The sequence below is a fragment of the Narcine bancroftii genome, chromosome 1 (genome assembly GCF_036971445.1).
Source record: "Narcine bancroftii isolate sNarBan1 chromosome 1, sNarBan1.hap1, whole genome shotgun sequence".
Lineage (NCBI taxonomy): Eukaryota > Metazoa > Chordata > Chondrichthyes > Torpediniformes > Narcinidae > Narcine > Narcine bancroftii.
The window spans coordinates 107,032,947-107,045,263 of NC_091469.1; the positions used below are offsets into that span (position 1 = coordinate 107,032,947).

Below are 12,317 nucleotides of genomic sequence, written 5' to 3' on the forward strand. Positions count from 1 at the left end.
GTGGACAAGATAACTGGAGGAGAGGCCATACTGGATCCAGTAATGGATAATGAACCTGATCAGGTGACAGACCTGTCAGTGGGCAAACATTTTGGAGAAAGTGACCACAACTCATGGAAAGGTGTTTAATTGGGAACAGCTAATTATGATGCAGTTAAGCAGAGACTTTGGAGAGTTAATTCAGAACAGATGATCGCAAGAAAATGCACAGCAGGAACGTGGAGGATGTTTAGGGACCACTTGCCAACATTTCTGGATAGGCTTGTCCCACTGATGCAGGAAAAGGATGGAAAGAAAATCAGCCAGGGATATGGAGAATTATAAGGCAACCAGGAAGGATTTGAAGAAGGGATTTAGAAAGGCATAAAAGGGGCATGAGAAAGCCTTGGTATGTAGGAAAAAGGAAAATTTCCAAGGCTTTTGCACATACATGAAGAACAGGAGGATGACTAGAATGAGGGTAGAACTAATTTGGGATTAAGGGGGACACGAGTGCAAAGTCAATGCTGGATCCTTTGGGAATTCCAACCCAGTGTCTGGCACAGTCTAAATATTCAGGTCCATGGATATTACATTGAAACTCTTCCAGCATTGCAATGGGAGGTTTCTACCTTTCTCTCTGCCCATACAAAGCTTCACAGATGATCATCAAATCCTGTGTCTGCCATCCTCACAGATTCCACCCACTTGTATGGGCTGGTTAATAACACTGTAACACTATTAAATATCTTATATCCTGTGAGAGATAAAATCTCATAACTACTCTTTATTTAATTTTAATTTTTAAATTTAATTTTAAAGACAGAACAAAGTAACAGGCCCTTTCAGCCCACGCTGCTCAAATAGACTAATTAAACTACAATTGGAAACCTAAGCTTTCGGAGGAAACCTAGGCAGTCACGGGGAGAATGTACAAACCCCTTACAGACAGCACTGAATTTGAACCTAGATCACTGATTTGGAAATAGCGCTCCGGTGACCGCTACACCAAGCATGCCATAGAAGAACTCCTTCGAATACTTTCACAGATTAACAAAGCAAGTGGTCCAGCTGAGAACAAGTTGGAGAATATTCCCTTCAAACCACCAAATATTATAAACTGTCTGCAGTGCAGCTCAGTTGCACAGTCCTCGCAGATCTGTGGAAGCAAGATCTTGGAGGAAAGCCATTCTCGGAGAGTATGATAAGAAGCAGGAAATCCACATGCTCTTGTATCAATTCTTGGGGTAGGTTGTATTGCTCAAAAGTAGTGTCTTGTGAAATGTGATGTTATTAAATCAGGCGACATCATTCTCCTTCCAAGGACATTGTCTCTGGAAAGAATCTTCACCCATTTTAAAGAGTAATGCAGTGAAAATGACCACTGATAAGAGCATAAATTGGACTGCAACGATGGCCAGAGTTTGTGGGGGCTTGAATATCTGGGCAGGATTAGCAGGGAAGATTCTGGACCACATTGTTTTCAAATAACTTCACAAATGAATGTCATATTTTTCCTTTTAAAAATATTTATATATGTTTAAACAAGTGCTAAATCCAGTCGGCTGGAGGACCTCAACGGGTCAAGCAGCTTCAGTGGGACAAAAAGAACTGTTGACATTTTGAGCCAAAATACTTCATCCAGAATGATGCTGCTCGATCCAATGACTTCCTCCAGCTGACCGTATTTAGCTTCAGATCCCAGCATCTGCAGTCTACAAAATGTTTCACATTTAAACGGGAGGTTGTGTTATGACGTGCAATGCAGGGTCTTTGCCGTTGGAAGATGAAAGATGAAATCTATCTTTGGTTACCTGACAGTGAGAGCTTCAGATGCCCATTATATTCACCTTCACTCCCTTCAGTTCAGTTGAAATTGGTGAAAGCAAATATTTGAATGTGACTACAATTGGACACAGATATTCCAGCGTCAAAATCACACTTCTTCCTCCACAGGGCCCCATTTTGGGGGAGAAAGCACAGTGAAATACAACATTGTTTATTTTCTCAGAGGGATGGAAGGCTGTAATATTTCTCCTTTGTGGCACCAAACGTCCACATGGTGGGGGATAACCTCATCTGCTTGACCTCTGACCATCATCACTCAAACTCTTTGTTCAGCCAGTTTCATTCCAACCTCAAGTTTCAGGCAGGAAGGTGAAATTAAGCAAATGAGCAAAGAGGGGCTACTTAGGAAAAACAAAATGAACCAACTATGAGGAAAGGCAGATAAGCCAAAAGAAATGGGAAGGGAAATAAAGGAGGGGAGAAGGAGGATGGGATGCTTAAGGACAGTGTGTGGGACAAGCCAGAAAGTGCAGGAGAAAAGTGCATGGCCACCATGTGAAGCTCAGTTATACAGTGGCAAATACACAGAGAAGACAGGGGGAGCAAAAGTACAAGTAAAACATGAAAGTCTGCAGACACCGTGGTCGAAGTAAAAACGTAATGCTGGAGAAACTTAGCAGGTCAAACACTGTACTTTATATAGCAAAGAAAAAGATACATAACTAACATTTCTGGCTTGAACCCTTCATCAAGGTATGGAAAAATGTCGCAGTCATCTGATCAAAACAGTGGAGGTGGGGGGGGTGGGGGAAGGAGCACGATGGCAAAGCTACAATGGAGAGAAGCGGAGGAAGCAGTAAACAACCACAAAGGGAAAGATAGGCTGTTCTTAGAATCAATAAACTGCACAGTAAACAATGATTTGTTGTGATCTTTTCAGGTTCTTCAAGAGTGGCAGTAAAATGCAGGCTCGATTTTAACATTTAACAAAAATTTGGGCAGGTCCATGGATGGATGGATGGGAAAGTATGGAGGGATAAGATCTGGGTGCAGGTCAGTGCGACCAGGCAGAATAATCCTTCAGCACGGACTAGATGGGCTGATGGGCCTGTTTCTCTTGCTGTGTGTACTCACAGTGGTTCCCCTTTTCCCACCCTGTTTCTCCTGTTCCAATGACACTTTGATAAATGGGAGCGAAACCCGGCCAAGGTGGAAATTCCTAAACAAAACATGTGAAAACAAGAGAAACAGACAAAGCACAACCAGTACAAATATATCCTTTGGCCACACTAAACAGGAAATATTCAGGTGGCTGTGTCCTGCATTCTGCAACTGAGACTGAATTTTGGAGGAAGTGATGAGGAATATAACCAAACGCACTATTGGCCGTGGAGGGGTTGCTCAGTATGTCTATCTCCCACTCTTGGCCAAGAAAACAGTTAAAATATGATGTAAATTTAGACATTTTTCACAAGAAGGGCTTCAAAAGACAGCACTCACCCACTGAGGAAATATCTGTGAAGTGATCTTCCCCCTCTTCAGCGTTTATCAGATCATTCTTACTCTTTTTTGTGGTTGCTCTCTTTAAAACTGTAAATAATCAGAAAAAGACCTGAAGAGCAAAGCAATAATGCTAAACCTGCATGCTGAGGGCCTGACACGACAGAAGGATAGGTGTTTGGTTGCATCAGAGCTAAGTTCAAGATTTTTTTCCAAAAAGGAGGAGACTTGCAAATCCTAGTTGAAGAGGCAATGTTGATTCATCACATCATGCCCCCGCTCTGCACCTTTGTTGACAGGTAGAGCGGACGTTGATCTGAAGAAGACATTTGGAATTTTTGCTTTCGTCAGGCAGGCACTGTGCACAGAACCAGAGACGTTACATCGACTGAGGACTTTAGGAAGGGGAAAGCAGGAGAACACAAACCAGTTCTCATTGAGGGTGAGCAGTGGAGAGGGTAAAGAAATTCGAATTCCTGGATATTAAGGTCTATCCTGGGGCCATCGTGTCGATGCAATCCTGAAGAAGGCTCGCCAGTGGCTATACCTCATTCAGTGTTTGAAAAGATTTGGTGTGTCACCAAAGACTCTTGCAAATTTTTACAGGTGTACTGGTTGCAACACTGTCTGGTATGCACAGGACAGGAAAAGGCTACAGAGATTTGTGAATTCACATTGGTATTATGAACATCTATCCTCAAGGACCCTCACCACCAGGCTATGCCCTCTTCTCACTCCGACCATCAGGAAGGAGGCACAGGAGCCTGAAGACAAACACCCAAAGATACAAAAACAGTACAGAGCGCGTCGAAAGAATCAAAGGCTTGTTGATCCAAACCAAGGCTTGTATTAACTAGAAGACTGGAGCGTATCACATGTAGGTCGACCAGTCCAGAATGACCTGGTCTGGCTAGGAGCAACCCTTTAAGACCTGCCAGTAGGTGTGGCTACGCTCTCAGCCAATCACAGTCATCCTACACTACAATCTATACATATACACATTGGTGATAGAATCTGTACTATCACAAACAGCTTCTTCGCCTCCGCCATCAGATTTCTGAATGGGTGATGAATCACAGACACTACTTCACTTTATTTTTGCACAAAATTTATTTTTAAAATATTGTATTTATGGAACTGTAATTTATACAGGTGTCTAACCTTTTATCCGGGATCATTGCAATGGGACAGCTGCTGTTGTATGGAACCTTCTGGATTTCAGAATTATTTTGATTTCCGCCCCTTTAAGCCCAACTGAATCATGCTGCCGTATCCACCCCCCCACCCAAGTCGCACTACTGTCTCTCTCCCCCTCTCTCTCACCCACCCCCTTCCTGAGTCGCACTGCTGTCTCTCTTTGCCCCCTACCCTGCTCAACCGAATTACACTGTTGTCTCTCTCCCCACGCCCTCGCCCGCCCAAGTTGCACTGCTGTCTCTCCCCTCACCCGCCGGAGTTGCGCTGCCATCTTTTCCTCTCGCCCGAGTCACGCTGTCGTCTCTCTCTCTCTCTCTCTCTCTCCTCCCGCCCCCTGCTGTACCAGCGCCAGGATAACAGCCCCTTTCTCTATTCCCTGCGCTGCACAGTGGTTTTGGGTGCATGGGGGATTATGGGTAGCGACAACGGCCATTGAGCTGCCAGGCCAACTGAAAGCTCCGCTACGCTGGACGGGCATCAGTAAAGGCAATTTGGAGGTGCGGAGTAGTGGAATGTGATGAGATACATGGGAGTTGAGCTAGGGTCATGTTTGGTGCCAAACTCCATTTTTGATGAGCAGATGTCATCTACGAAAAAAAATGCCAGTTTTTGGAGATTACCAGATTTTGGAATTCTGGATAAAAGGTTAGGAACCTGTAGCAATTTTGCACCTGTAATACATAATGAATGCTGTGGCAGCAAGAAAATGAATTTTGTGACACATGTTCATGGCAAGTAATTTTGATACTGAATCTGATTTTGAAGTTTTGATCTGCACAAGACGGAGTATTGCATGCAGTGCTAGTCAATCAGCTCCAGAAAAGATAACATTAAGTTGGAAAAGATGCTGAAAAGATTTACAAGACTGACACTGGGAGTAGTCATCTTAAATTATAAGGATAGCCTGGATCAGCTTGGACTATCTCCCTGTAGCATAGGAAGATTTATAGATGACTACTAAATCATTACGGGCGTGGATAAGATAAATACAGTAAAACACCTGGTATCTGGAATTCAAGCAACCAGCAGCCTCAAGTAACCAGCAAAAAAATTGAATGAAAAAAAAATAATAAAATAATCAGTAAAAAGTAAGTAAGTTTAAAATTGTAAAAGTTGCAGGAGTAGGAGAGTGATTACGTCAGGATCACTCATGTGGCAGTGATCCAATGAGAAGGTCAGATGGATGTAGCTGGGTGATGCTTGGGGACTGAAGAATTCATTGTGTCTAGTGCAAAAAAAGAAATCGATTTCATAGAGTACATTCTTTATTTGTTTGTAAACAATTATAAAGCCGTGCAGCTACAAGTGGTGACCCTGTGAGTTCATAGCACCTTCTAATTTAAAATGGATAGTGATGAGGTTAAGCCCCATACAGGAGTAGTTGGGGAGGTCAAACTGAAAATCCCGCGCCTTTTTATTACTAATATACCAGTATGGTTCACGATTCTTGAAGTGTGCTCCTCTACCCTCAGATTGACGAGTCTGAAGAAGAAGTATTGTTTACTTGTGGATCGTCTTCCTGAACAGATTGCCTGTGAAGTGGAGGATGTCTTGGTTGATCCAGATGGTAATCTCCCTTGCGATGTGCTTAAGGTGGCTTTCTGAATGTACTCAACCATCTAGGGAGACTCATATTGGCCAATTATTAGCCTAGGCGATAAGCAACCATCACATGTTGAGGAGGTGGGTAAGGCTAGCTGGAACAGACCCTGTCGAAGTCAATTTTTAGAAACAGAGGTATTTTCAATGTTTACCTCGTCATATTCAAGGGGATTTGATGATTGTCTTTTGAATGCCCATTCTCAGTCAGTTGGCGGATCTTCCCAACCTTGTTATTCCTACGACCTCTGCATTGAAGATAGAGAGATTGGCTTCTTCCCCAAGTCAGCAGGAGCAGATAGAACTGGAACAACTGCTTGTTGCACATTGTAAGGCACTGGCACCTTCTTAAATGAAGGTAACTGCATTGGAGCAACAAGTGGCAGTACTGATTATGCAGGTCGAGGCTTTGGCAATGCAAAACAATTCCTTCTGTCGACCTAGTTGGAATTGTGGTGGTCTACATTGGCAATCAGGAAACCACGAGGCCTGGCAGAAGAGACAACTGCTGCCCATGGGCACATCAGCTGCCATCTATTCCTCAAAGACCATCTCTCAAGTGTTCATTTCTTGTTAATTCTGATGTAGAGATTTTAGTGGTCTCTCCAACTCCTGAAAAATGCAGACACCCCAATATGTCATGTGTCCTTTTAGCCGTGAATGATTTGCATATTCAAACTTTTGGTCAGAGGTCACTCGTGTTGGATTTTGGTCTCAAGAAACCTTTTTGATTGGTTTTCACAGTTGCAAATGTGGCAAGTTCCATTTTGGGAGCAGATTTTATGTCACATTCTTTGTTGGTGGATTTGAAAAATTGCTGTGTCGTGGATAGCAGCTCTTGCATGCAAGTAATCCCTCAGATATCATCTGTCATCCCTCAGATATCATCAGCTGCCTGACGAGCCTTCAACCTGGCTCTTGCCCTTTCCGAGCCTTGCTCAAGGGTTTCCCCTGCCTAGTGACCCCACCGTATCATCATACAGACATTAAACCTCCAGTAACCTACCATATGCAGACTGGAGGTCCTCCAGTTACTGCTCGGGCTCATCGATTATCCCTAGACCATCTTTAAAAAAATAGCAAAATTGGAATTCGACCAATTGCAAGAGTTTGGCATAGTTCATGGATCTGACAGCTGGTAGGCTTCACTGTTACATATGGTTCCAGAAAAATCTCCTGGGGTCAGGCAGGCCTTGTGCTGATTATCGTGCCCTGAACAATTCTACCATGCCTGACCTATACAACATTCCCAATATACAAGACTTCTCAGCAAACCTCTGTGGCAAACATATATTTTCAAAAATAGATCTAGTAGATGCTTACTATCAGATTCCAGTTGAGTCTTCGGATGTTGTGAAGATACCAGTGATTACCCCTTTCAGCACATTTGAGTTTCTGTGAATGCCATTTGGTCTACGCAATACAGCTTAGACATTCCAGCAGTTTATGGACCACATACTCGCTGGCCTCCATTTTGTGTTTGTTTATATTGATGATATTCTAGTCACAAGTGTGGATGAAGTGGAGAACAAGCATCACCTGATCTCGTTGTTTCAGAGGCTTTGTGATCAATCCCAGTAAATGCATTTTTGGTGCTGTTGATCTTATATTTTTAGGACATAGAATTACACAACATGGCATTTTGCTCGATGAATCGAAAGTGAGAGATTGGAGAATTTGGCCAATTGCAATGTTTTTTAGGTATGGTAAATTTTTATCGCCGATTCCTGCTGAATGCTGCAGCAACTCTCTTACCCCTTACTGAACAATAAAAAGGATCTGATAAGTCCGTGTCCAAAGGCCATTAACTTTGGGAGATGATGCCGTACGGATTTTCAATAATGTGAAGATCGCGTTTGTGAATGCCACGATGCTTGTACATCAGAAGCCCAATGCCTTGCTCTCTCTTTACCACAGATGCATCTGTCAGTGCTGTGGAAACAGTGTTAGAACAACGAGTTTGTGGGCAATAGGAACCTCTGCCACTTTTTTTCAGCGAAGATATCACGAGCTCAATCAAAGTGTAGTACGTTTGGTCCAGAACTCTTGGCCATCTACCTCACAGCTACAAAGTAAATGTTCTCTGAAGTAACAGATAAACCTTTGGTGAAGATATGAGCAAATATTCAGCCTGTGGAGTGTCTTGGTTGTTCTTTGCTTGTTGAGCTATTTGAATAAAGTTGTGTGAAACAGCAATGGCGTCGCTCAGAATGAAGAGCTGTTTGATGCGACTCACTGTTGGGGTGACTCTCTTAAAGTGTCTCCTTATCCCTGCTTAGTAAATTTAAAAAAAACTAATAATAGGCCATTTTGGCCCACGAGTCCATGCTGCTCAATTTACACCCAATTCACCCTGGTACATTTTAAACAATGGGAGAAAACCAGAGCCCCCAGGGAAAATCCGCAACTGCTATGCCAATTGTGTCATCACGCCAGACAGAGGCTTTATCTGTAAACTTGTAGAAAAGGGAGGGGTGGGGTTAATTATCTATAATGTTATTGTTCGTCTTTCAGGCAGCTCCTTGGAGGGGAGGAATCTGCAGATGCAGTGATGGTTAAATGTTTTCACAGAATATGACGGAAAATAAAGAAATACTTTGAGGTTTATATATTCATGAAAGTAAAATATGTTCAGTGTAAATACAGTATTGTATTTTTAAACAGTTTATTCTTTATGCAGGAGTCTCAGATAGGCATTGTTAAAGTCTCAAGCAACCTGAAAATACACTTATCCAGCATCCAGCATAGGTGCAGAATACCTGGGGTTTTACTGTATTGTCTTTTATCCAGGGTGCGGGAATCTAGAACCAGTGGGTATATAGATTCAGGTGAAAGAGGAAAGATTTTAAAGGGACCAAAAGGGCATCTTTTTTCCACACAGAGAGTAGCAGCACATGGGATGAACTGCCAGAGGAAGTGGTAGAGTCGGGAAAAGTTGCAATGTTAAAAAAATATTTAGACTGGTATATAGATAGTTTTAAAGGGATAGCTGCAAGCACAGGCAAATGGAATTAGCTCAGGCAGTCAAGGATAACTTAAGTTGAAACGCCTGTGCCTGTCCTATAAAACTGCGACTGTGATTCTTACCCTCAGAAGCAGGGATTTATCTATTCAGTATCAGAGTGCAAAACTAGCAGGCACTCACATGACACACTTCAGAATTTTTTTAAACAATCTACTACAATGTATATTTACATACTTTGACACAGTGTTCTGACCCATTTAGTGTTTATATCAATCTATTGCTTCTAATTAGTGCTCACTAACAGCAAAGCTGATGGACGATGGCTTATTTACATCATGTTAAGGATCATAAAAACCCCTGGACAGTACATGAGTGCTCTTGAAGTAAGAAGCCACTGGATATGATGAAAATTCACACATAGTTTTTTATGAATTTGTCTTTTTGAATTAATTTTTGGTGCAAGTGCTGCAATTTTATCCTTGACTTCCAACAATTTCCTTCATTCATCCGTGATTCTGAAGAGGAAATGCACAGGCCAAGATAACAGGCTTTGCGCTTAAAAGGGGAATGTGGCGGAGAAAGTGGCCGACATGGAATTATATCTCTCAAAGTGGTCATCTGTGACAAGCACGAATACCAACGAGTCAATCTGTTTGAGACCAGACCTAAGGTAGGATTTCTTGTCCCATGTTGATTTAGGCACTCCTCCAACCTTGAAAGAAACATTGTAAAGGAATGATGGTATTTCAACTTTTTCCCCATGACTATTAACATTCATTTTTTTATGTTACAAACAGGAACTTTGAGAGAAGCCTGCTGTTAATATTACCCAGTCTAGTCCTGGAACTTTCAATCTAATCTGCCATCCTTTCTCAGTTTTGCTCATGTTAAAGTTCTCAGAAGTGACTGGCAAATTGTATTGCTTTGGGTGAAGATTATCAGACAATCTAAGAAGATTAGATTCCTCTGTAGTCACAGGCCAGGAAAGTATTCAACTGATATGGAGAGCTTCTGGTTCAGTTACAATGCTCTCTGATGTCAACTTTGACAGTTGAAAACTGACCAGAAGCACTCCAGCTTATGAAATTTTGGACATACATTCACAGAGTGCAGAAACAGGCTCGCTGCTTTGGTGAGGTTACATCCACCATCAATCACCTAAATATATGGATGACTCGGTTAGTGCAACACTATTGGAGTGCCAGCAAGCGGGGTACTAATCTCACATTGTCTGTAAAGAGTTTGTACATAATCCCCATGACCTGCGTGGGTTTTCTCTGGGTGGTCTGGTTTCCTACCATCCTCCAAAATGTATGGAGTTGGTTGATTAATTGGGTGTAATTGGGTGGCATCGGTTTCATGAACTAGAAGGGCCTTCTACCATTCTGTATCATTGACAATAAAAAAATTAAATCCAGAGGTATCTAAAATTATGAGTGCTATTGCTAGGGTGGACAATCAGAAACATTTCCCCAAGGGTAAAAGTGTCACCCAGTAGAGGGCATTCATTTAAGGTGAGAGGGAGGAAGTTTAAGGGAGATTTGCGAGGCTAATACTTTACCCAGAGAGTGGTGGGTGCCAGTAATGGAATGGTGATGGGGGGGTGGTGGTGGTGGCAGAAGCAAATGCAATAGTAGTATTTAAAGGCTTCTAAACAGACATGTGAATGTGGAAGGGGTGGAGGGATATCTGTCAGGTGCAAACACAGAGTTTTAGTTTGATTTGGGCACCATGTTCATCACAGACACTCTCTCCAGAATCCCATCAACTCCCTCCATATTCTCCCTCTCACCCACATGTTCATGGACATTCACATTGACTGATTAACCTACCACATCTTTAGGGTGGAGGAGGAAAGAAAAGCACCCAGACGAAATGTAAGTGGTCACAAGGAGAATGTGCAAACTCCACACAGACAGCACCCGAGGTCAGGAATGAACCAGGCTCCCTGGAGCTGTAATGGAGCCACATTCTCTGCTTAGTCTGTACTGTCCAAACATACAAAAGCGAAGCCAAGTGAAGTTCCAAGTGTTTTGGCACATGTGCCTCCTGCTGGCAGGAATGACTGGAGTATGAAGACAGATCTCTCCAGGAGGTTGTAGAGAGAGAAGAATCTTAAAAAGGTGTCCACATAATGTGACAGACAAGGGCATAAAAATCGAGTAGGCACAATGAGGGGCTGTCTGTAATTATTAATGTAACATACCATCTAGGGCACACTTGTCCTCTGCATTTTTGTCTTCTTCTGCCAACATGACCTCCTCTAAAAGAAACAAGAAAAGGAAGCTAAGGCAATGGCAATTCTAATATCAGTTTAAACAATGTAAAACTATGCAAGCAATGAAGGTTGAATATTCAGCTTTTCTGACTGCCCATTAACACATAGACCACATGACACCTTTCACCTTATCCCCATCATAATTCTGGCCTCACCCCATCAAAGGTATTCTATCATCTTATCAATTCCACCCCTACTCTGCAACTGAATTCTATCTTATTTTCTTTCCTTCACAGTCCCAATACAAGGTATTTAATCTGAAACATTATCAGTTTTTCTCTCTACAGATGCTGTCTGACCTGGTGTGTTTCAGTAATTTTCTGATTTTAAAGATCTGTTCTACATATCAAGAGGATATTTGTGCACTCATTTTCTTGTGGCTTTTTAAATATTTATATGTATTTAATTTGTAATTCAACTACTTTTGGTGTCAATGCTTGTCAACACATTTTCCAACCTGAATTACCAAGGGAAGAGAAAGTAGTCAGTTACAGTAATCTGTGATACTAATGGAGAATGTAATCAATGGATCACAGTTTCTGAAGAAATCATTACACTCCATTGATGGTAAATTTGATCTTCACCTGTACAAAGCAGGAATGCAGGTGGTTTCAATGCTTTGCACATACATGAGTTTGAAGAGGCCTCGCAACTTCGGTACGGACCCCTACCACCCTGCACACAGCATCTTTCAGCTCCTCCCATCGGGAAAGCGATTCAGGAGTATCAGAGCCAGAACCACCAAGCTGAGAAATACCTTCCTCCCATGGGCAGTGAGACGCTGAATGACTGAATGCACTGTTCGTACAAACCCTCCATGACTCAACTATTTATTGAACAATATTTATTTATTTTTATATATGTACTGCAAATAAATCATTTCCCTGCAAGTGTGTTATGTTGGAAGATTAATCGTGATTTAATTATTTCTTTCAAGAGTAAAATGTGAATGATTGAACTTTCAGAGATCAGAAGCTGTAACATTTATGAATTTGTCAAATGAAATAAATA

The 12,317-nt window shown here is 42.1% G+C and overlaps 1 protein-coding gene across 1 annotated transcript in view; it reads right to left on the reverse strand.

Moving 5' to 3' along the window:
- The window catches only part of LOC138762259 (probable voltage-dependent N-type calcium channel subunit alpha-1B), a 927,445-nt gene that overhangs the window by 313,191 nt on the left and 601,937 nt on the right, over positions 1-12,317 (reverse strand). Inside the window, exons 11-12 of the mRNA XM_069935943.1 lie at positions 11,235-11,291; positions 3,268-3,357 (exon numbers count right to left, since the gene is read on the reverse strand). Coding sequence (XP_069792044.1) covers positions 3,268-3,357; positions 11,235-11,291 — 147 coding nt within the window. The remainder of the gene's footprint in view (positions 1-3,267; positions 3,358-11,234; positions 11,292-12,317) is intronic.